The sequence below is a fragment of the Lynx rufus genome, unplaced genomic scaffold, assembly GCF_022079265.1.
Source record: "Lynx rufus isolate CCGP_SWC_20201006 ecotype Redwood Valley unplaced genomic scaffold, mLynRuf1.p SCAF_1, whole genome shotgun sequence".
NCBI lineage: Eukaryota > Metazoa > Chordata > Mammalia > Carnivora > Felidae > Lynx > Lynx rufus.
Genome location: NW_025814823.1, coordinates 213,717,109 through 213,742,697, shown reverse-complemented (window position 1 = coordinate 213,742,697; position 25,589 = coordinate 213,717,109). Strand labels below are relative to the sequence as shown.

Sequence of the window (25,589 nt, the reverse complement as noted above, 5' to 3'; positions counted from 1 at the left end):
ATAAATAAATAAACTTAAAAAAAACCAAGTTGGACATTCAACTGACTGAGCTCCCAGGCACTTCTGATTTTTATATTATATAAGGAAGTAAGTTAATATTTGGATGATCTGTATAGCCCAGTGAACCAACATTTTCCAAATGACCACTATATAACATCATAAAATCATTCATGTTTTAAGATCTATGACAAGTACAAGACAGACCCATGGGTTTTAATTTAGCAGAGAATGAAAAATTCATTATATTTTCAGATTCCTTATTGCAATTAACCTTTATGAAACTACCAGTCATTTTTTTTTTTTTTTGGTGTACCATCAAAGAACAATATTCTCAGTTATCTGAAAAGGCTAATAAATATTCCTCCCTTCCCCAAATATGGATCTGTGTGAGGCTGGATTTTCATGTACTTCAACCAAACGCTACCATACTAGAACACACTGAATGAAAGGGGCAGATAGAAGAATTCGGTGGTCTTCTATTTTTAAGAATGTAAAACACTGTTATCCTATGTTTTTGTTTGTTTTGAACAATAGTTATTTTTCACAAAAAATATGTCACTTACATTAAAATGTAGTTAAGTTTATTGCTAAAATAAGCAGTAAGTTTTGTTTTAGTTTTTCATATGGCAAATATGAAACAATATAATCCACATAAACAAAAACTCCTTGAAATCCTCAATAATGTTTCAGAGTGTTGAGCACTAAGACCAGAAAGTGTGAAAACCACAGCTCTCAATCAAAGGTTGCAAACTGGTGGGACATGAGCCAACTCTAGCCCAAAGACCAGAGTTTTTTAAACATCTAAATCAGTTGCATACATTTAGAAACTGGGAAAACTCACAACTCACATAAAAATCCCTATCTCTGGCTTCTCCTGAAAAATCAGATATCTGGCAAGACAAGGCCCATATTCCCACACAGCACAAATTGGCTGGCACAGAGAAGCAGACTCCCCTTAACTCAGGCGGATGGTATCTGGTTCACTGCCAAGGGCCAAGCTCATTACCTACCTGCCTGCATGGGCTTCTGAGCACGTGACCTCTGATTAAACATCTCGACTCCCATACAGGAATGACCTTTTTGGTGAACAAGCCATGTGCACAGCACAGCATTTATTTGTAATTCTCATTCCTTACTAAATTCCCTGAAGGCTTGGCAACTCCCACCACCAATTAGAAACTGGAGTAACTCCCAAAGTATTGCTTTCTTTGATCAGTGACACATTAAATATGGCTCCCATCCCAGTCTATTCTGTGAAAAATAAGTTAGTTCTCCATGTTGCCTCTGGGAGAAAACATGGCCACGCCCACTCAAAAATTAATAGTGGGGCCCAAAAGAATCTTAAACCTTATTCCCTTAGGGTGGTCAGCTAGCTCAGCCTCAAAATGATTTCAGGAGTTAAATCAGGCTGGCTTTCAACACCAGACAGATACATAATCCTCTTAAATCTCTAAGATGTTTCTGCTAAAAACTCTACTGCATCTGTGAAAGCTTTAGAGCTCTGTCCTAGGGAGCCTCAAGTCTGAGAGAGAAACTTTTTTAGTGACTCCCTGAGATATTTATGGATCAGTTTTGAACAGAGGACCAAAGCCAACGGCTTTAAATAGAATAATTTGTCAGAATGGGTTGATGAGCAACCCACGGCTATTAGGGTTTCTAGATGTACTTACTGGTATGCCGTGACCCTGAAAGCGTGACAAATCCTCTTCGGGAAGAGGGGTGGGGACAACAAAGTATGCTGGCAATCTAGAAGAAAGAGATGTCACCAGTTTTAGTACTAGAGTAATTCACTAAATATGAAAGCTCAACTTTAATGAACTGAGGAAGCGAAAGCAGAGTGGCAGGGCATGAACCTTATTTTCCTGTTAAGAAGAGCAAATGCACATGAATTATCTCTGGCCAAGTCAGTTGGGACTCTGGGTTCAAATCCTAGCTCTGCCTCTGATTCTATGTGACCCTAAGTAAGCTACCCCACCTCTCTGGGTCTGTTTCCTCATCCATGAAATGAGGGGACTGGAATCTGTGATATCTAAAAATATATGAATTCCAAAATTGGGAGTGATCTTTCTCATCATATAGTGGCAATTAAGCATCCATGCTGTTTCAGTCAGACCAATACGAAAACCAGTAATTAAGATGACTGCTGCCTAGGGGCACCTGGGTGGCTTGGTCGGTCAAGCATCTGACTCTCGGTTTCAGCTCACATCATGATCTCATGGTCTGTGGGTTCAACCCGTGTTGGGCTCCGCACCGACAGCATGGAACCTGACTGGGGTTCTCTCTCTCTCTCCCTTTCTCTCTGCCCCTCCCCCTGTTTGTGGTCTCTCTCTGAAAACAAATGAACTTAAAAAAAAAAAGATGACTGCTGCCGAGACATTTTATCAAGCACTCTGACAACAACAAACAAATAAGTGTTTACTGTATGCCAGACTCTAATTAGGTAACACAAATTATTTATTTAATCCTCCTGACAACTCTTATGAGGTATGTACTACTATTATTCCATTTCACAGATAAAGAAATTGAGACAGCGCCACTAAGGTCCTTCACAGGTTATACAACTAGTAAGCATTAGGAGAGCTACGCCCTGAACCCAACCAGTATGACTTCAGTTTCTGCATGAGAAATTTTAGGTTCTAAAAATAACCTGTTAAGTGGTAGGATGTGGGAAAGTTAGGTTTCAGAGTTGCAAAGATCAGAGCTATACAGGGACACCACCTCTTCCTCTAGTTAACAGATGCAGGTTTCTATTAATAAGAAACCTGCGTAAGTTGCATCACTGTGAGCTACAAACACCTTTCAGTCAAAGAGCTTAAAATAAAGCCTCATGGGAAATAAGAAGTTTAACTGTGGTGTAACTATAATGGAAAATAATCAGATGCCACTTGTATGCACACTGCACATTTTAAGTAAATCCGTTACATATTAGGTGATGGGACATAGGGACTTTCTAAGTTGAAGAGATCAGAATTTTAATGTGATCAAGTCATTAAATCTAATCAATCCATGGGGGGGCACTATTTTAAACACCAACCGAATCTAGATTATAAGAAACAATCAAATAGCCTGGTTTCTTCAAATAAATTGCAAGAAAACAAATAATGGGGGCACCTGGGTGGCTCCCCATTGGGCGTCTGACTTCGGCTCAGGTCATAATCTCATGGCTCATGAGTTCAAGTCCCTTGTTGGGCTCTGTGCTGACAGCTCAGAGCCTGGAGCCTGCTTCGGATTCTGTCTCCCTCTCTCTCTCCCTGTCCCTCCCACGCTCACACTCTCTCTCTCCTTCAAAAATAAACAAACACTGAAAAGCAAGAAAACAAATAATGGTGGGACAATCTATAGATTAAGACACTTAAGACACCTATCAATCAATGGCAAGAGATCAATCTCATTGAGTCTTGATTAATGATAAAACATAAAAAGATGAAAAATTGTTTTAAAAGTTTATAAAACAATGGGGACATTCTGAATACTGACTGGCTATTGAATGGTATTGATGGTTTTAATGTTAAATTTGAAAGGGGTGACAACGGTTTTATGATTATATTTATAAAAAGAGTCCTTAATTATTAGAGATGTATACCAAAATATTCATGAATGAAATGTGGTAACGTCTGGGATTTATTCCAAAAGGATTCAAGGGGAAAATAAATAAATAAATAAATAAATAAATAAATAAATAAATAAATAATTCAGGGGAAACACAGAGAAAACAGGATTAGGCACGAGTTAAAAATTGCTGGGGCACCTGCATGGCTCAGTTGGTTAGGCGTCCAACTCTTGATTTCAGCTCAGGTCATGATCTCACAGGTGGGTTCAAGCCCCACATTGGGCTCTGTGCTGGCAGATGCGCCCTCCCTGACTCACACTCTGTCTCTCTCAAAATAAAAAACTTAAAAAAAGAGAATTGTTGAAGGTGGGTGATGAATGAAAGGGAATTCATCATATTCTCTTTTCTTTTATACTGCCTGAAATTTTCCACTTAAAAAAATCTTAAAGGTGTTTAAAAAGAAAAAAGTGCCCATTATATTATAATATAAAATCAGGTTTAGAAACTACTGGTCAAGGAGAAGATACTTCAAACCATCAAAACTGTTAAGAATTATTTGGCTTTTGAAGTCTGCAGTGTCCAGAATATTTTATTAGATGTGTGCTTAAGGGAGTGGGTGGTAAGGTGTTCCTTGTTCAGGTGTTATCACTGAAGTAAAAGAAATACATACATACATAAATACCTCTTCACAAATCAACGAATAAGGCCGCCCATTAAAATCACATGGGAAAATTAAAAACCTCCTTATGTCCAGGCTCCACCCCAGAACTATGAAATATCAGAAACCTGAAGAAGAAAATCCAAAGCTGGAAAGCCCTCCTGGTATAGAAACAGGATGATGGCTATTGCTCCCACCTATTGCTCCTAGAAGACCCTACCGCTCCAGGTATGCAGCGGCATCACCTGGACAGCAGACTCTCAAGCCCAACCTCACACCTAGTGGATCAGAATCTGCACATTAACCAGCTCCCAGGTGATTTAGCTGCGCAAACTGGGAGCAGCACTGCCCTGGATGGCAGCTTATACACAGACCACTGTTTCTCAGTCTGCAGAGGGGAGCCACTGTGTGGTGGGTTCAGCCCCAAGTCTCAGCTCCCTCCCCAGCTTAGGCCACAATATTTTTATTTTTTAGTTTATTTTTATTTATTTATTTTTGAGAGAGAGAGAGAGCACACACGTGCACGTGAGCAGGGTGGGTGGGGCAGAGAGAGAATCCCAAGCAGTGGCATTGGCAGCACAGAGCCCAGTTCAGGGCACAAATCCACAAACCGACTCAGGGCTCAAATCCATAAACCGCAAGATCACGACCTGAACCAAAATCAAGAGTCCAATGTTCAACAGACTGAGCCACCCAGGCACTCCTGGGCCACATTGTTTCAAAAAATTTGCATGTCTTCCCCTACAAGTGAGGCTATTTTACAATGTTGGTCAGCCAGTTAATTTTCTCTTATAGTCTTTCACCAAAGGGGGAAAAACGTCAGATCCAGTGGCTACAGAAAGGAGGGCGCACAGAGATGGACAGCTGTGCACCAGCGACGGGAGTTCAAGATGTTCTCTCCTGTCCCAGTGAACTACAAGGAAGTTCTAAGGAGTCTCTGCTGTGAGGCTCCCAATGTCCACAAACAGTTAATCTTCCCTCCTTGGAGAGCAGTCATTTTAGTCATTAGGACAAGTTTCAAGTAAACAGCCTTTTCCAATACAGGACGACTTTATTATTCAAGGAAATATTCAAAATAAACATTCAAGGAAAGTTGTCCAGTCCACTCGGGCACAGCCTTACTTAGGGTGAGGAAACCCTCAGAGTGACAACATCAGGGCAGCAATGTCTTCCTGAGGCAGCACTGGTTTATACGTTACCCTGCAGGGTAACGGGCCTTCTGATACCTTGACAGGAGGCAGGATGAGACAAAGGCCTTCAGAAAGGCTTTTCAGAAGGAAGACTGGTAAAGAGCCAGCTCTGACCTTGGGAGATGAAGCAGAAACTCAGTTTCCTATTCTTATCCAAACTGGTTGGAGTGCCCTCTCACTACTGAAGGAAGGACTTCCATTAATTTACTCATTCTATTTATTGAGTGCCTCTCAAAACCAGGCACTGTACTAGGGACTGAGGATATAGTGATGAACAAAAACAGTGTCCCTGAATCTCTCCAGAGCTGCCAGGTTGCAGAAGCAAACATTTCCAAACAGTGACACAGATAAAAATAAACTCACAATTGTAGGAAGTGTTGTGAAGAGAGGCATACAGTAAGTGCAATGAAAGCTCTCCCAGAGACCTGGCCTAGCCCTGGGAAGGCTCCCTATGAAAGTAACACCTGGGCTAATATCTGACACACAAGCTGGAAGGAACTACCCTCCTGCAGCTGAAAGACAAAGGAGCACCCCCAACAGGAGACCACTCAGGCAAGGTCTATGGCAGGGGGTCAGAGTGGCCAGGGAACGGACAGAAGGCAGTCGGGCAGGAGTCAAACACGAAGCGCCTTGTAAATATAGGCAATGAACACTGGGGAGACCAGCAGGCTGCACCACCTTGGTCCGGGTGAGAAACAAAGCACAACTTGCCCCGTCTCTTCCCCTTGGGACAGAAAAGGGTAGAGGACGGTATGCGTGGCTGGGGCAGCCCAAGGTGGGGTGTGTTGGCACCAGGTGCTCTAAGCACTAAAATCTTGCTAAAGCTTCGTTTTCCCTGCTAACCACTCACTAAAGGCTTTCTCCCCACCTGCCTTCCCTACCAAGTATATTTTTGGTGTGCTGAGAACTACACAAATCCTAATGAATTTAATCAGTCCATGGCAGGATTTTTAAAAACATTTCTGAGAACGGGGATGCCTCCTATCAGTGTCAACATCACATTACACGCTACCACCTCCTGGGTGCAGGGATTTCTAAGTTCTTTCTGAGGGAGAGCTAGCCTTCTCTTTCCAAGCTTTGTGACTAGGAAAGAGTGGAGGAGGAGGGTGGGAATGGGGAGGTGACACTTGCTCTGCAGGTCCCTCCCCACTGTCACTCCAGGTTGTGCTGTGTCAGGAGAGCTAACTTGATAGATATTTGAGATTGATCAAAATTAAAACTGATGTGAAGAGGCCCATCAGAACCATAAATACAAAATGCTCTACAAAAATACAAATCTTATAAAACTATTAGCAGCGTGCTGGGGAATATGTCCCAAAATGATAAGATTCAAGTTTCTAAAAGAGGATTATGCAGAGTCATCCTTTAAAAATGTAGGTCAGATCACATCACGCCTCTGCTCAAACTCCTCCTCACCGCATGATAAATTCTGAAAGCCTCCTACCGTAACCATCCAACCACCCCTCTGCGCCCTGACCTCACCCCTACTCCTCTGTCCCCTGATGACTGCTCCCCAGCCCCTGGGCTCCTTGCTGTTCCTCACAGAAGCCAGACTAGATTCCACCTCAGGGTCTTTGACTTTGCACTGTCCCCTGTGCCTGACCAACCTCCGCACCAACACCCCCCAGCACTCCCTAGTCTGTTGCTGATTTAATTTTCTCCACAGTACTTACTACCTTTTAATACACTCTATTCACTCATTTGTTCTCTCATAGTTTGCCTCCTGCCAGAATGAAAGTTCCAGGAGGGCAGGAATTCTTAGCGCTGTATCTCCAGTAGCTAGATCACTGCCTGGCATGACAGTAGCCACTCAAAGATTTTTACTGAATAAAGTGCCCAAGAAAAGTAAAGCAAATACACAATATAAATTCAGAAATGCCTCTAATCGTTTTACACTTGGACTACAGATAAAATGGAAAAAAAGACACACACAAAAAGACACAAATTCATTTCTGAATGTTTTAAGGGACACCTTAAGGTTTTCTTAAGCATGGTTTCAATGTGGGAAAATGTGGCAACCTCACACCCTGCTGACGGGAGTGTAAAATGGTACAGTCACCGTGGAAAACAGTCTGGCAGTTCCTCAAACAGTTAAACAGAGTTACTACATGAGCCAGCAATTCTACTTCTAGGTGTATATATAAATATATATACACAAAAGACCTGGAAACCTCTGTGCACATAAAACCTTGTATACAAATGTTCATAGCAGCATTATTCAAAATAGCCAAAAAGGGAACACAACCCAATGTCTATAAACTGATGAGTAAATAAAATGTGGTACATCCATACCATGGAATCTTATTCAACAATAAAAATGAATGAAATTCTGATACATGCAACAACATGGACCAGCCTTGACAACATCACAGTAAGTGAAAGAAGCCAAGCATAAAGACCACTTTACGATATGATTCCATTTACATGAAATCTCCAGAATAAGCAAACTATAAAGACAGAAAGTGGACCAGAGGTTACCTAGGGCTAGGGGTGTTGAGGCCACATGAGGGGCAACTACTAAGGGGCATGAGGTTTCTTTTAGGGCTGACGAAAATGTTCTAAAATGGACTGTGGTGACGGTTTCACGCTCTGTGAACAGATCTCAAAATACTGTGTACTTCAAATATGTGAACTGTATGGCATGTGAATTCAATCTCAATAAAGCTGTTAAAAAAAAAAAAAGGCAAAGCACTGAATGCTTACCTTTCACAGACTTTATAGCCTTCATTGACACTCACTGCTTTGTACTTGACACTGCCTTTGGTCCGCTCCAATTCCCAACACCAGTCCTTAAGTGTGTCAAACATCACCGTATGGTTCCTGGGATCAGTGGCTAACAAAACAAATTTGAAAAGACAATAAAATCTTGTCGTGAAGTACAAGTATTTTAATGATGTGAAAGTAGATCTCTAAGCCCCAATTTTGTCCACTAAGCCCATTTTTATCCAAGCACAGTAAATTCACTGCTTAATCCTAACCTGGTTCCTTTTTTTTTGTCACTAACCCAAAATTATGACCAGGGGCCTGTCTCCTCATACTAGACGTGTTCCTGCTCCACTCCTTGCAAAAGTAATTTATAGCTCCATTTTCAGTCATCTGACCATGAGATAATTTACATAACATAAAAGATCCTGTGAAGCACTAGAAGACGGGCTTGGCACAAATGCTAAAATAATAAAATATTTTTAGCCCTACCAACATGTGCATAAGATGGCAAACTCATTTGAATAGCATGTCAGATGCCTGAATGTAAATCTTCCCTCAGTGTGAAGATGACCGCCAGCAAGAGGATTTTCCAGTGTGACACCTGGTTACTAAAGGCCATCACCAGATCAGACAGCCACAGTGAGGGTTGGGGCTTATAAAGGACAGCACCCTGGTGATGGAGAATTCTGCCCCTCACCCTGCCCTGCTACTCCCTGCTAGGAGGAAATGTCCAGGAGCGTTACTCTTGCAACCCGACAGATGTGTCCGTGGCCCTCTCCCAAGCCATAGACTGCAGGGTGGCACGCACCAAAACAGTCTCAGGTATTTATGCAAATCAGTTACTTCAAGCCCTTTGTTGCACATCAAAACACACACACACACACACACACACACACACACACACACACAAAACCCAAGACTTTTGGGAAAAAGTGTTTGATAAAACTCCCCCATGCTTTTTTTTTTTTTTTTTTGAAAGAGACAAAGAGAATGTGAACAGGGGAGGGGCAGAGAGAGAGGGAGACAGAATCCCAACAGGCTCCCCGAGGTCAGGGTGCAGAGGCCAACGCAGGGCTCTAACTCATGAACCGAACTGTGAGAACATGACCTGAGCCAAAATCCAGAGTCAGATGCTTAACCGGCTGAGCCACACAGGCTCCCCTCCCCCATGCTCCTTTTAATCAAATCATATCATGGTACAAAAGATAATAGGAATAATGACAAAAACAGTGATTACACTTATATAGCCCTTAGTACGTGCCAGGTGCCGTTCTGAGCATATTACATCTTATTAACTCAATCTTCATAATCCTACAGCGTATGCAATATTAATCCTCCATTTTATAGATGTGGCACAGAAAGGTCAAGAAACTTGCCTAAGGTCACAGAGCTAAGCCAATGACAGAACCAGAATTAAAACCCACGCAGCTATAAGGGATTTCCATAAATAAATGCAAAAAAAAAAAAATTCCCCATGAACACAAATAATAATACTCTAATTCAAAAACAGATAATATTCTTAGCAACACCAGTAAGTCCTTCCCTAAAATGCCATGTCTTCAGTATTCAGGACCTTTCAGCCAAATCACATTCATGAATTATCAAGCCAGGAAATAACTAAAGATGTTCAGATTGCAAAGCACCCATCTCTACACACCCCTACTCAATGCAAAAGCTAATTGGTCAATTAGCATCTATCAGTTATAACATTTACTTCTCAAAAAATGGGGGTGGGAAGGAGGATAAGAAAAAGATGGAATTAAAATAGAATAAAAGATGCCACATATCCTCGGCCTTCTGGCACACAAAAAAAAGGCACCACACGGTGAAGAAACTGCCAGAGTCAATCAAACGAAGGGCTTTGGAACACAGATCAACCTAGTGTTGGCGAGCCAAGAAACTGTCCTATGTAGAGTCTGGACCAAGAATCAGGATATAAGGAAAAAGCAGAATTCCTAAAAATAGAGTATGATTTTTCAAATACAAACTCAATAAATGTTTATAAAAATTACAGTAACCAACAAATAAGTCATATTTTGTATATCTCATATTGCAACAAGCTATTATAAGCCAGTTACCCAGCACTTATATGTACAGCTCCACTGAAAAGATCTGTCATTCATAAAGATGAACTTATGAAATTAAGGAACTAATTTTATGTTCAGTCTAACAGTAGAGCTGAGCATTATCTTAAGTTAGTGTGTAATCAAGTCTCTAAACATAATCCACCCCAAATAATATGCAGTTACACTTTCAATTAACCCTCTTTAACTTACTGCACCTTATATGCCACACATTTAACAATTTATAATCTTCACGACACTTCATCAGAGGCATGAATGCTGCTGTTTTGAAAATGAGAAAACAGATGCCCCAAGAGTTTAGTGTCATCCCCAGGATCACACAGCTACTGAGCAGCTGGGCAAGGATTTGAATTCAGGTGGGACAGACCCCAAAATTCACAGCTCTTCTACTAAGTCACCAGAGTTCCCAAAAGGCAACCTGCTCTTTCAGATATCTACATCTCTGCACGTGCTAATCCCTCTGCCTAAAATACTCCTCCTCGCCCACCAGACACTCCCATACCTCCACTAACTGCTCAGGCACCCCCTGTGCCCTGTGTCCCTGGCAGGCCCTTCCACCAGAGGACACAGCTCTCCGCTGCCTCTGCTTGACTTGATGCTCAGAGGATGGGGATTTAGTTGTATTCACACCCATCCCCACAGTCCTGACCCACAGCAAGCGTTCAAAAAATACCGACCAAATGAGCAGTTCAACTTTGTACTCCAGCATGCCACTTCTCTGACGAAAAGCATGTAACACCCAGAGTCACTTGACATCAATGTGACCTTACGGGTGACGGGCAGAGTGAGTGCACGGACCGAGGAGAGAGATGGAGGGAAGGTACAGACAGACATCTGAGGAAACACTGAACAGTGCTGGGCATTATTGATAGCTAATTCAGATGACTGAAGTTTCTTAGTAAAGGACTGTTCCCTGAACTGAAGGGCAAACACTTGGGATTTTAAGTTCTGTAAGCACACTTGTTTTCTGATGTGCTCCCTTATGTACAACTATTCCAATTCCCCCAAAATATCTGCTACAGAGCACGTTCTGGTTGTTTAAAGGCTTTCTAGAATGCAAAACATTCTCTTGAGTGTTATGAAATGAGATCAAGTACATTAAAGTGAAAAAAAAAGAACCCAGGAATAAACAGGATTATCTTAAACTTATCTGAATTTTGCTTCTCTATAGTCTCACATTCCCAGTTATAATACGTTGATTTTATCTTTCATAAGAAATAATCAAGCCAATAATCCCTCACAAAAAGCAAATAAGCCTAAAAGATAAGTTAAAGCAACAAAGATCGCAGAAAAAAAGAAAAAAGTTTTTTTCTTTTCTTTTCTTTTTTTTAATAAGAATCTTGAATGAATCACCCAAGCAAGAGGCAACCAGTTGCTGGGAGAGAGGAAAAAGCTCATGGATGGGTTTTCTCCTGCTAGTTTCTGTAGGAATTGAAAGGGTCTGCCTGCAAATTACAGCCCAGAAGACACTCACCTGCATGGTTTTGTGCAGCAGCAGCATAGGAAAACAGAAACAATCGCTTAAGCAGTTTGGGAGCCTGGGTGTGATGGATTATGCCACTGACAATCTAGAAAAGAACCAAACAATGGGTATAGTCATGCTTTTGGCAGATAAACACTGAGTCTAGGTTTTCAGTCATGCTAATAGGCTCCTCTGGACAGCACACAAACACAAACTCTTGTTGAGGTCTCTATGATCTTATCTTTTGGAATAATGCCAAATAAATGGAATGTTACCAATTTTGTCAGGTTTTCTAAGAGCTTTGAATTTCTAGGGAAATTTTTAAAAACCATCTAATTTCTCAAAATCAAGGTGCTACAGAAGCTTAAGTGCCATATTCAGATATTCTAAAAATCTGACACATCAGAGACAGAGGGCTAATATCAGACAATAACCAAGGCATTTAGCTATTCTGATCCACTTGTGGCCTTTACAACCTTCTTCTAGAAGATCAGAAAAAGAAATCAATCCATTGTGCTTTTTGTTTGAAGTTGCAAACTAAAGTATGTTTGGATAGATGACTAAAATCATCATTCAAAATGAAGTTTCTGGCTTCTCTGGGACTTTTCCCTGTCTGCACCACTCATTTCCTGCTCAGAATAGATACCAGAGTCATGCTTATTGTTCTAACTGAACTCTCACACTCCCTAAAAGAAAACCAAGGATTTACTTGTAAGTGTGCACAACTCAACTGTAACCAGAAACAACAGGTGAGCTGCGCCCCCCCCACCAGGTCTCCCCTGACGTATTTACCATTACAGTGGCAAGTTTGAGACCTTTGATACCTCAGTAACACAAATCTTGGAAGTTACAGTGACCCCTGTAACCAGTTCATACAGTTATATATTTCAATTTGCTGAAGCAACCAGATTAAGTTTCCTTAATGTCCAAAATCACAGGCCTCATTTGGTAATTCAGCTTTGCCCGTCCGACCCTGTACCACTTCCTCCCTCCCGCATACTTCTACTACCTCCCAGGTACGAACTCATCCATTCCAGGAGCTGGGGGTCCCTGCTACTACTTTTTGGAAAGACTGTCAGGTGTGGGGGAAGAAGGGTGCCTCCTAACCCTGGTTTCCCACCTCCCACTCTTCAGTTTCCAGGAATCAAAACATTACAAACTGAAGAATTAAAGGTAAATGGGTGCCAACATAATAGACATGTTTTCCCCAATTCTCTCTCAATTCTAATCAAAGCATATGGGATTATAACCAATTTCACTTTGCAGACAGGCATATTCCCCCCTCCATCCTCATACAATATAAGCCAAAAATAAGAGTTAGTGGTAAAACCTGATGGGAAAGAAAACCTAAAAATACATGCAACTAGTTACCCTTTTGACTTCCTCTTCTTTTGTGTACCTCAGACAGAAGTGGAATACTCGGAGGTCTTTGCAGTGGATGATGAGTTTCTCGGGGTATTTCTTCAGTTGTCCAAAAAGAGTTTTTTTTTTCTCATCAAACACTACACATCAACGATGAAATCAGGAAGGGAAATCATGTTAGAAGGCAAAAAGTCAATGCTAAGGAAACAAGAAAGACTATTAGGACCTCTCAAAAGTAAGAGGAAAGGTGCTGTCTTCTAAGTAATTGTGAGCAAGGGCCCGGCTCTGAGAATGTGCAAGGCTCTTCGTTCCTCTGCACGAGACCAAAATGAACTGGCCACTATCGGCAAAACTGACTCCAAAAGCTAACATTACAAAAAATGAAAGGGAGTCACTAGGGACATGCTTTCAGGACAGTCAACTCCTGGGTTTATGGCCAGGGGCCCCTCCCTGTCCCGGAGTTTGGACCAGGCTGCACCTACTGGTGTTGGGATCTAAACAGCTACTGAATGATTTCTGAAAAAGCCCTGACTGAAAAAATAGAGAAGTGAAGCACAGAGAAGCTTGACCCTTAGCAGAAAAGACATGGAGTACAAGTCTTTCTCAGATTAGACTTTACAGTAAAACCTACACAGCTAACATGGACAGCCACAAGTGTGATCTAGCATATAGTGGCCCTGTCTGGGCACCTGGGTGGCTCAGCCGGTTAAGCATCCAACTCCTGATTTCGGCTCAGGTAGTGATCTCACGATCGTGAGATGGAGCCCCATGTCAGGCTCCGCCCTGGGGGTGGAACCTGCTTAGGATTCTCTCTCCCTCTCTCTCTGCCCCTCCTGGCTCATGCATGCATGTTCTCTCTCACTCTCAAAATAAACAAACACTTAATGGCACTGTGGAGTCTCAGAATAGGTTCCAAGTTCAAGTCCAAGTTCCCCCAGCTAAGTGACCCCAAACAAGCCACTATACATCTCAATTTTATCATCCATAGAACTGATTTAAACAAAATAAATATGTAAAGAAATTTTAGTAAACTGTAAAGGACCATAAAAATATTGTCATTATCAGCTATACTTTCAAAGGCTGGCAACACCCCAGGGGAAAAGATACTTACCTCCATAAATCTGATCAACACAGTGGAGTGTTATGTCATTTTCTCCTATAACCTTATTCTTAAATTGGGTTTCCTAAAAGATTCAAAAGGAAACAACTGTGACTCTTTTCTGTGCCCTATTAAACATTTAAAGGCAGAGCAAATCACCGATTTCCAACTGCACATTAAAAAAACCAGAGAGGGGATGGAAGAATGGGTGAGGGTGGTCCAAAGGTACTAACTTCCAGTTATGAGATAAATCGTGGGATGTAACGCACAGCATGGTGATTATAGTTAATAATACTGTATTACATATTTGAAAGTTGCTAAGAGAGTAATTTTAAAAGTTCTCATCACAAGGAAAACAAATTGGTAACTATAGGAAATGACAGATGTTAACTAAACCTACTTTGGTGATCATTGTGCAATATATACATATATTGATATACATCTATCAAATCATTCTGTTATACTCCTTAAACTAATGCAATGTTATTATTTATATCTCAATAAAACTGAGGAAAAATAGAGTGTACACTCTAAAAAACAAACAGGGAGATGGAGGCACATTCCCCGAGTAAGAGATGACGAAGTGTGCAAGGAAAGCTGGTAAGCACCTTGTTTCCAAAGCCAGGCACAACATGCCATTCCTGGGCTGCTCCCAGGCTAACCGGCCGTGCCACACACAATCACTCTGGGAGGTTAGAGTCCTCACAAATGCAAACAGGTGAGTGACAGAGCTACGGGAAGCCAGGTTTAGGAAGCAAATGCTGGGAGATTCAAGTATCTGTGAATGCTGTCTTTATTTGCACAGGACAAGGAGCCAAGCCACTAGAGCAGACAGCAGCACAGAAGCCCACACTCCAAGACAGCCAGGGTGGGCTGGGACAGCTGGGTTTGCATCAACGTACAGCGCTCTCCGAGTGGCGTGGGCAGGCCTCTCCTTCACTCCACTGCCCATTCTCCAGGTCTTACAAGGGCACTGCTACTCAGGGCAAAGGACACCCGAATTCAAGTGCTGCAAGCATCAGTTTCATAATCGAACTCAGTTCTTGAATTTGAGGGACAGCTTAGTACAGAGAAAACACGGGGAACTAGTATTAGGGGAGATTAGTGATTCCAATGAGTGATACATACTGTGCTGAAATACAGAAGAAAGTAAGAAAAAGTTGATGGTGTCAACCTATGAAGTCAGATGCAAGCCAGCGTGACCTGGGGCACTTAGAATGGCCCTACAACTGAAAAGAGGTTCCAAAGGACAGACGGCATTCTGGTGTTGAGGACCTCTGTCGTTGGTGTTTCATGTGTGTTGTGAGGGTGGCGAGCGTGGTGGGGAATTGAGGAGCTGGGAAAAAAGACAATGGGGCCACAATTTTATTGCTCCCCACAAACTGAGCCAAACGGAGCTCATACATACATCATTATCCAATGCAGAGTCATCATCGCCCAAGAAAGCAATCTTGAAGTCCGTGCAGACAAGTTTCCCATAGATCCCACGCTGACAGGAATCTTCCTGGACATACTTCAGCACCGTGCTGGCTTCACAAAGGAGCTGTTCACCTGATCGAAACCAAACAAGCCCTCCTCAGAGTCCTCAGGGAACATACAGTATGCAAACAGTAAAAGCCTCCCCAGCTCCATTCCCGGGAAAGACAAACACACTCTACACTACAGCCCTTCAGAACTCTACGCTTTCCAGCACAGCAGGAGTGGCAAACCTTAGGTGTGGAGATGAAGCAGAGCAGGGACCACTCATAAGTGAACGCAAAATGGCTGATACACCTTCACACAGGGCATTTCTCTACCTTTTCACTGTGAACCAGGAAAGTGTCCAATAGGTGGAAATGATCTCAGCTACACTTGCAAGTGCAGACCTCAGTGTTCCTATTACTTGGGCCCAAGCAGGTAGGTGTGGTATAGAAATGAATGAAAATGAATGAATGAAAATGACCCTAAATGAATGAAATCAGAAAGGCTCTGGAACGTAGAGCTCAAGCCCACTTTGCGGTGAGAGTGGGCCATCTCTCACTCTGCAATCACTGAAAGATGGCGGGTGCCTCCCTGGCCAAAGGGCTCGCAGGTGGCTTCCTCAGACACAGAGGTGCAGCTTGATCACATTCATTCTGGCTCCACAGAGAAGGATGGGAGGAAAAGGGAGGTCAGAGGTTTGTGGGAAAAAAATTATTTCCTCTCTTTCTTAGTTGAGAGTATTTCCTCTCAGTGTGTCGCCTTTCCTGCTCTATCTGCACGCACCCCGCCTGCATGAGAAGCTGTATTTCCTGCAGATAGAGAGTTCTTCTCTTTACAGTCAGAAAGATTAGGATTTAGGGATAGGTAAGCATTCTCTGCTCCATGGAAGAGAAGTTCATGAGGGCTGGACATGTGGGTGAGAGCAGGAAAAGGAGAAGGATATGGAAGAAATAAAAAATCAAGTGCAAATATTTTAGAACAAAAAAGAAAAGACATTTTCTTCCCCTTCAACAGACAACCATCTCAGACCCTCAGAATCTCCCTCTGGATATTCTCCTCAATGACTTTAAATTTACTTTTTGGCTCAAAATTCACTTGGTCTAACTTGCAACATGAAAATAAAGAAGGCTTTCAGACACTCAGACAATCAAGGGACACATATTATGGTATATTTTTCCACCTCCCAAGGGGTTAATTCCTAAGGAAATACAAAAAGATGGCTCAGTCACTAGGTCGGCCTCTACTGAGACCACAGAGCTTGAAGAAAACAATGAAGCTGGGGCCTCGTTATGGTTTAAAACAGTCCCAGAAAAAGCGCCTCAGCTGGTTCAAGGTGGAAAATATATGAGCAAAGCTTCCTGTGCTTTTTCAACTCCTAGTGTGAAACAGCTTTTAAGTGTAAGTGTGTCCCCGAGACCAGGCAGGCTGTGTCAGTCAGTGGCCGCGCACTGGAGACGAGACATGGGCACACAGCAGCTAACACAACACCCAGCGATGTGCTAGTCTGTCAGCAAGGCACATGCTGTGCCACAGCCACCAGCTTGCGTGTGCAGATAAAGTCTCGAATCGTGGGAGGTGGGAGCTGGAAAATCTCATGGTCTGGTCTAAGAAATGGAGGCTGCGCATCTAGAAGAGACCTGAGGTACTCCAGGGGATGGGCGAATGCACGTGGCACTGAGCTAAAAATGAAAGTTAATATCAGAATCTATAACCCAAGAAAAGGAAGGAAAATGTGGTATATGGATTAAGGTTTAGGCCATTATTGTAAAAAAAAATAAACAAAAAAACATACAAACCTTTGAAACTTAGACATTTTTTTTTTTAAGTTTCAGGACCCCAATATATTTACCAAATAAGGTGGATCAGTCAGAAACTTGTGTGTAATCATATCCTCCCAATAAACTGGAATAAGGTAAACAGTACCAGAATGAGGCCTCTACTGTTTGGGGGGAAATATACCTTAAAACAAAAACTCGGGGCGCCTGGGTGGCGCAGTCGGTTAAGCGTCCGACTTCAGCCAGGTCACGATCTCGCGGTCCGTGAGTTCGAGCCCCGCGTCAGGCTCTGGGCTGATGGCTCAGAGCCTGGAGCCTGTTTCCCATTCTGTGTCTCCCTCTCTCTCTGCCCCTCCCCCGTTCATGCTCTGTCTTTCTCTGTCCCAAAAATAAATAAACGTTGAAAAAAAAAAATTTAAAACAAAAACTCACAAAAAAAAGGCTACTGGGATTAGAAAAAAGAAAATGGAAGAACTTAATGCACAGTTCCCAGGACAGCCCCACATATGGAAGGGGACAGACCACCAAGTAGTTTGTTTCTGAATTCAGAAATGATTAAAGCTTGACTGAAGGTATAGAGTCACTCTCTTCCATCTCAAAAATATCCAACCAATCCAGACTCCTCAGTGATGACCTCAGAGCAAAGCCCTGGCAGTCCCAAGGTTAGTAAACCACAGCCTGCCTGGCACTTATGCTCAGATGCAGAAGACCACAGGTGAGGCCACCCACCAACGCTGCCGGGGGAGCCTGGGCAGCCGTGCTAGTCTAGGGCAGCTGCATGGGGAAGTGGGATGTAGGGCTCTGGAGAGGACCAGAATTTTCCTGACTGAAGACCAGAATCCTGGATGTGTCCAAGTACAGTGACGCAAAAAAGGCTTCATTTGCTTGTGAAGGAGGTGAATTTGCCAGGTTGATTTTCATCAACTTGCGGGGAGGGGGAAACAAAAATTCTTGGCAGATGTTATAATACTCAGACCTAATATGTAGTGATTGAACTAAAGACCTTGATATTTTTGTCCAACTCATTCCTGTTATATGCCTTCTGGATGAAAACAAAGGAGTTTATATATAGCAATACTAGGGATGACATAATTTATCACTGGCTTTGAGTGGCACATGAGGTCTGATGCTAAACGACCGTTACCTGGCAACAAGTGAAGAGTGACTTCCTTCTCTGTTACTTCCTTCTCGTTTGTGTGAATTTCCTAAAAGAGAAGAGCAAAGGGTAATATTTTTCTTTGTTTAAGGGCTCAAAATGAGTAACATAAAGAAAGCCATGTTTTCAGAATACACACTAAAATGTCACATACCCTCAGGAGTTTTTTGACAAGCTAGTTACTTTTTAAAAATGTATTTTTTTTTTAATTTTTTTTTCAACGTTTATTTATTTTTGGGACAGAGAGAGACAGAGCATGAACAGGGGAGAGGCAGAGAGAGAGGGAGACACAGAATCGGAAACAGGCTCCAGGCTCTGAGCCATCAGCCCAGAGCCTGACGCGGGGCTCGAACTCACGGACCGCGAGATCGTGACCTGGCTGAAGTCGGACGCTTAACCGACTGCGCTACCCAGGCGCCCCTTAAAAATGTATTTTTAACAAAAAGACAGAAAATTCCAGCAAATTAGTCCAGTGCACTAACCTATTTAGGATTGACAACTATTAGTTGCCCCCAGTGGAGGGGCAGGGATGAGCACTCCCTACCTAAAGGAACAACTGTTACACAGAAAGTAAGGCAGCTCAAACACAGAGTCAGAGAGGGAATGGAAGACATTTCACAACATGGCTCCTCTCTTCCTCCAGTGAGAATCAAGGATCGAAAACAAAAGATGACTGTGTGTTCTTGAGAGATAATAGATATATGTATAGGGTTTGAAGAACAGGAAAATATGAATGTATCAAGTCAGTACTCGATCCATCTACTCTGTAGCATACCAAGACCCAGTAAAGGCAGATGGGAACATTCTAAATTACCTAAAACCACGGCAACTGGGTGGCTCAGTTGGTTAAGCATCTGACTCTTGATTTCAGTTGTCATGATCCGTCATGTCATGTCATGTCAGTTTTGTGAGTTTGAGCCCCATTGTCAGGCTCTGCACTGACCCTGCAGAGCCTGCTTGGGTCTCTCTCTCTCTCTCTCTCTCTTTTCCTCTCCCTACCCGCCCCCCCCCACCCGCCCCCGTCTACACACACACACACACACACACACACCCCTCCCCTGCTCATGCTCTCTCTCAAAATGAATAAACTTAAAAAATAAATAGATTGATAATAACCTATAAATAATAAATTATTTTTTTAACTTTTTAATTTTTTTAATGTTTATCTTCATTTTCGAGACAGAGAGAGACAGAGCATGAGTGGGGGAGAGGCAGAGAGAGAGCAAGACACAGAATCAGAAGCAGGCTCCAGGCTCTGAACTGTCAGCACAGAGCCAGATGCAGAACTCAAACCTACGAAAGGTGAGATCATGACCCGAGCCGAAGTAGGATGCTCAACCGACTGAGCCACCCAGGTGCCCCTTTAAACTTTTCTTAAACATTTATTTTTGAGACAGCACAAGCTGGGGATGGGCAGAGAGAGAGGGAGACACAGAATCTGAAGCAGACTCCAGGCTCTGAGCTGTCAGCACAGAGCCCGACACGGGGCTTCAACTCACAGACCACGAGATCATGACCTAAGCAGAAGTCGGATGCTCAACCGACTGAGCCACCCAGGCGCTCCAATTATTTATTTATTAATAAATAATAAAATAAATAAACAAATAACCTAAAACCACAAGGCACTGCCATGGGATATAATCACTTCTGATAAGGAATCAAAGCCAGGTTTTATGTCACTGTTTCTCAATGAAAAGATCTCCAAATGCCTTCATGTTGGGTTCACTGTTTATTGGGTATTCAAACATAATTAGCAATCCTTAATGAATTAATGGAACAAAGCAACAGTCATAAGTGGCTGTTAACAACAAGAGAGGCCTGGTGAGTCTCCTAAAGCAATCTACCACACCATCTATTAAGTATTCTTGCCAAAATATCTAACTTCAATCAGCTTGACTTTCTATGTCAATCTACCAATTTATAAGAAACACTAGGACAGGAGAAACATGTTAAATGACACCATGGGGATGCAACAAGTCAAATCTTAACTGTGGAAAATTCTATAAGACACAACCAACTTTGTCAACAAAGAAAACTGGAATTTGTTTTGTTTTTTGGCATAAGGCTCTGGGTGGTAGGAGTTTTCTAAAATTGTTAATTCAGGTTGAAATAAGCATTACAAGAAACTTGGGAACAGCCGAGGCAGGAAGAAGCAAGACAGCCTATCTTAAGGCTGAAGAAGAAAGTCAGAGCTGTTTCAGAGAAAGAGCTGTTTCAGAAAATACACCACTCTGAGTGTGATGTATTTTAGAGATGCCCACAGTTTACATCCCAGAAGATGCTAATAAATCAAGTCCTTCTGAGGCAGTGCTTCTTAGATGTGGGGAGTGTTCCATCACCTGTGGATCTTGTTACCTCTTTAGGTGCTCAGGCCTCACCACGAGTGTAAAAAATCAGAGTGCAGGGGATGCAACTGGGCCTTTGGTTGTGCAAAAAGCTCCCCAGATGATTCTGATGCATTGCTCTATGTTGTGCAAGAGGGACTATATTGCATATGTAAATGCTACGAGTGTTTTGGTAATTTAGAAATTCTCATGGAGTGTTCATCGTCTGTTATTGGCACAGAACTAAATGAAAGCACTATTATTTTTGACAGGTCTATCATCTTTCTCTGAGGACAGAGCAAAACGATTCATTAAATTCAATCACCTGTTAGAAAACTAGTGATCATCTTGACTAGTGCCTGGAATTCAGTTCAAACACTGCAGCCAGCTTGGAGAGGGCTACCCTATTGTTTTGTCTCCAAAAGTAGCATCTTCCGATGATAAAGAATTTACACTACTTAAAACTACCTACATCAATTCCTGAAATGGTCGAATTCTTTCTTTACATTCTATAAACAAAACAATCAGGAGACACCTTTTAGGATTCTGTCCTGCCGAAAACTCACTTTCCCTAAACAACTGTTCTCTGCTCCCCCAACTTCCTGGGGTGAACCCACCTCCTCCCCATCAAATGCCTGGGGAAATGGAAGTGCTAATCATTTTATGTCAACTGCACACATTGACTATAACGATAATAACCAACATTTATTAAGCTTCTATTATATGCCAGGTAAGTGCTCTTCATTAGTATCTCATTAATCCTCATACAGAGGTATGAGCACTAGTATTATCATTAATCCTCATACAGAGGTATGAGCACTAGTATTATCTCCATTTAAAGACGAAACTGTGGCTTAAAGAGGTTCAGGAAATTTCCTTTTATAGGAAGTCACTAAGCAAGGATACAGCCCAACCCCCAACAAGCTCCAGAGCCTACATTCTTCACTGCTGAGTACTGCTTCCAACATGGTCTCCAGTTTCCTCCTACAAAAGGGAGAACAGCTGTAATATCCACTGCCTACAGTAGGAAACTAGTCTCCTATTACAAAACTGATTAGGACAAATTAGAAAAACTCCCTTAAGAGAACTGCACTTCACCGTACAGGACATACAGGACAAAAGCATCTGAAAGCTAAAGTCAGCTAACACTCCTGAGAATCTGCTGAGAGGCTGAAAAGCAGCCTGCTTGTTTTCAATCCATTAATTCTCAAAAAGTAAATTCTCTAGTTTCTTACCAAGTTCATATTTAAGGTGCCCATCTTCTCAAATGTGTGATCGACCCAGGGCACCTCAGGAAAGGCAGAAAATGGGTCCTGCCAGAAGATCGCTGATCTTGAAAAGAACAGGGGCGTGTGGAGGGCGATCCCACAACCAAGCTCTCATCAGGCCGGAATGCTTATATATACCAAAATGCTTCACATCAACCCTTCACTGTTTGCGAGGGCCTGGAGTCAAAAACTGAAGTTGTTATTCTCAGCTTAATTTCATCCAGCCAGAAGGGCAAATTCCAAGAGCCAACATCCCTAAAGGTTCCAAAACACAATTTCTCTCAATCGCATTTGGCACCAAAATGCTAAAAAGACAAAACACAGACATTTTATTTCCTCAAAGTCGCTCCATGCTCTAAAATGGACATTTAATACACTTGTTTTCTCCGCTAAAATAGAAAATCTGAAGGGGAAAATGTATTTGCACCCACATATTAGGTGGGAATGAAATTTACCTTTTTTTACAGCAGAAAGCTGTATTATTAATACAGCATTGTACGAATAATTTTTGTTTTCCCCCTTGTTTCTCCAAACTTCTCTCGGTGCCTGCACTACAATAAGGATACAGATGTGGCCACACTTCAAACCCTGCTCTGCTACCTACAGACGTGACCTTGGGCAGAACATTTAACCTGAGTTTTGGTTTGTTCCAATGTAAATGGAAACAATACTACCTAATATGAGGCCTGAAGAAAAATGTGTACCAACACCTGGCACACATGTTCAGTAAATGAGAGCTGTAATTGTTGGACATAGCAGTATCTGTGCTTCTTGATTTCCTTTTCTTTCGTTCTCTCGTCCTTTCCTTTAAGGAATAAACAAAGAATTCAAATATCCTACATGAGAGGGGCAATTATTCAAGATTCTGTCACAGGTAAGAATAATTTCTACTTCTCTCTCAGTCCTTTTTCCTACATTAAACTACACTGAATCTACTCAGGAGGCCTCTCAATTCTTTTTTTTATGGATCAGAAACTCCTGCAATTAGCAACACCCAAGTTGGTCCTAATTCTGTAAGACAGAGGATACAGGAATATGTGAAGCAAAGGAAAAAGAAATGGCATTTTTCTATTAATAGGATTTGTTTTCTAAAAGCCCACAAAGACGGGGGCACCTGGATGGCTCGGCTGATTAAGTGTCTGACTTAGGCTCAGGTCATGATCTCTCGGTTTATGGGTTCGAGCCCCACTGGGCTCTGCTGACAGTGTAGAATCTGCTTGGGATTCTCTCTCTCTCTCTCTCTCTGCCTGTCTTCGACTCACACTTTCTCTCTCTCTCAAAAATAAATAAATAAAATAAAAAATAAAAGCCCATAATGACTTAGGTCTGGTCATTTTGTGTCTTATCTTCTGCAATATGAAGTACTTTGAACCCATTACAAGACCAAAAGAGAAAACTAATGGCTTCCTTAAAAGAATACCACATCCAAGGAATGGACTGCTCAGGCATACTGTACAAAAAGTAAAACCTTCTCGACTGCTGATTCTATTGAAAGTAGACTAAACTGCTGAACTTGAGAATAAAAAACCTATAGAAACACTTGAGCAGTGGAATTTAAGGAGGCACACTGTAGACAAACATCACTAATATCTAATCCTTCTTTGGTTCATACTTCAAAATAATTATAAATATACACTATCCAATTCTTACAAATAATTCAGGAAAAAATAAGTACCAAAATCACTACCATCAAATACCCATTCCCAAATCAAAACACACACACACCAGTCCTATGAGGAGAAATAGCCTAGAGGACTCAAAAAAATCAGGGTATGCAAAGAGAATCAGAAAAAAACAAAACAAAACAAACAAAAACAAAAACAAAACCCTCCCAGGGTGCCTGGCTGGCAGAGTCCAAAAAGCATGTGACTTTTGATCTTGGGATTGTGGGTTCAAACCCCAGGTTCAGTGTGCAAATTACTAAAAAAATAATAATCGTTTAAAAAAAAAAACCTCCTTTCAAAAAATTGAATTTTTCTTTTAATTTGGGAACCTATCTCTTTGGGTAGTAGGGAGGCATCAGGAAAGACAGAATGGATTCTCATTGGCTACATCCTATAGTTCCTTCACTCCTGTATTTTACAATAGTTTTCTGAACTCCACAGAAAAAGACTGACAAATATGGAGATTCTATCTCAATGTTTTTGAGAAAGAGAAAAGAGTGATAACATCCGTTGCTTGTTGATTCTGGGAGAATGAACACAGTCGAATGGAAGAGAGGAGAAGCAGTTATCAACAAGGGTACAAGGAGCACCCATGTCTGTATATGGATCTTAAAGTGGGGTGGTTATAGGACAGGATGAAATTCCCACATGTACATCCTACTCCTGCTCATGCTGCACCCTGAGTGTGTATAAGGTGTTGTCTTCATGGGAGAATTTATTAGATGAGTGATTAAAGGCTGTCCAACTTGATCTTTAGAACTGGGTAAGTAACTACAATTTCTTCCCTCTCAACATTACAAATTACTACACATCATGACTCAGGGGTCACTTGTGGACTGTAGAAATCATAGGGGCACCTGGGTGGCTCAGTTGAGCGTCCAACTTCAGCTTAGGTCATAATCTTGCTGTTTGTGGGTTCAAGCCTCACGTCGGGCTCTGTGCTGACAGTTCAGAGCCTGGAGCCTGCTTTGGATTCTGTGTCTCCCTCTCTCTGCCTCTCCCCCAGTCATATTCTCTCTCTCTCTCTCTCTCAAAAATAAATAATAAACATTAAAAAAGAGAGAGAAATCATAAATGTCCAATCTGTAAATGCCAAAGTGGATACTTCAAAGACCAGCCCTGAGAGGTGAATAATGACAAATATTTCTTGGGTTGTATGCATCAGGCATTGTTAAAGGGTTTTATACTTATTAACTCGTGTAATCCTCATAGCAAGCCCTTCAAGTGGTGTTATTATAGCCACTATTATCTCCATTTTGTAGATGAAGACACCCAACTAGTACATGTGGAGGTGGAAGTCAAACCCAGTAGCTGGCCCAGTCTGTGTCCTTATAGGACATGCCGCCCCTTACACGGAATGAAGGAAAACCAGGACAAAATAATCAGTGAATGTATCTGCCAGACCCACCTGAAACCAAGTTAAATCAAGATTCATACAGAATTCCCAAGGAAAACCTGAGAGAGTGCTGTAGAGAGGCAGAAGGAAGCTGAAGGGAAAAAACAAACACCAAAAAACATGTGCCCCACAGGAGTAATGGCTGGCTGCATGGGAAAGAACTCTGGGGCTTCTTCAACCCCAGCTGAGTTACCTCTTGTAACTTACTCCACTGGGTCTGCTAAGGCCGAAGCCTCTATCACCCCGACAAACCCTCCAGGGTTCAATGGGAATCTTCTGATTCATGACACTCCAACCACAATTAATACTGCTGTATACTGCCTGGACAATTCTGTGCTTCCCTTCAAGAGCATGTAATCTAGAGGTCAACCTAAGAGTCCCCCTTTACACCTCCTTCTCCATCACCCTCAATATCCAATCTATCACCAAATTCC

General features: G+C 42.1%; 1 protein-coding gene across 3 annotated transcripts in view; it reads right to left on the bottom strand.

The window, feature by feature from the left end:
- The window catches only part of MTMR12 (myotubularin related protein 12), a 66,052-nt gene that overhangs the window by 22,599 nt on the left and 17,864 nt on the right, over positions 1-25,589 (bottom strand). For 2 of the 3 annotated variants that reach the window (XM_047093758.1, XM_047093740.1), the window contains exons 2-8: positions 18,492-18,552; positions 15,520-15,662; positions 14,124-14,196; positions 13,022-13,152; positions 11,663-11,756; positions 8,102-8,231; positions 1,671-1,746 (exon numbers count right to left, since the gene is read on the bottom strand). In XM_047093758.1, coding sequence (XP_046949714.1) covers positions 1,671-1,746; positions 8,102-8,231; positions 11,663-11,756; positions 13,022-13,152; positions 14,124-14,196; positions 15,520-15,662; positions 18,492-18,552 — 708 coding nt within the window. Of the gene's footprint in view, positions 1-1,670; positions 1,747-8,101; positions 8,232-11,662; positions 11,757-13,021; positions 13,153-14,123; positions 14,197-15,519; positions 15,663-18,491; positions 18,553-22,062; positions 22,119-25,589 lie in introns of those variants that run through there. The other variant, XM_047093748.1, reaches the window with a different exon arrangement.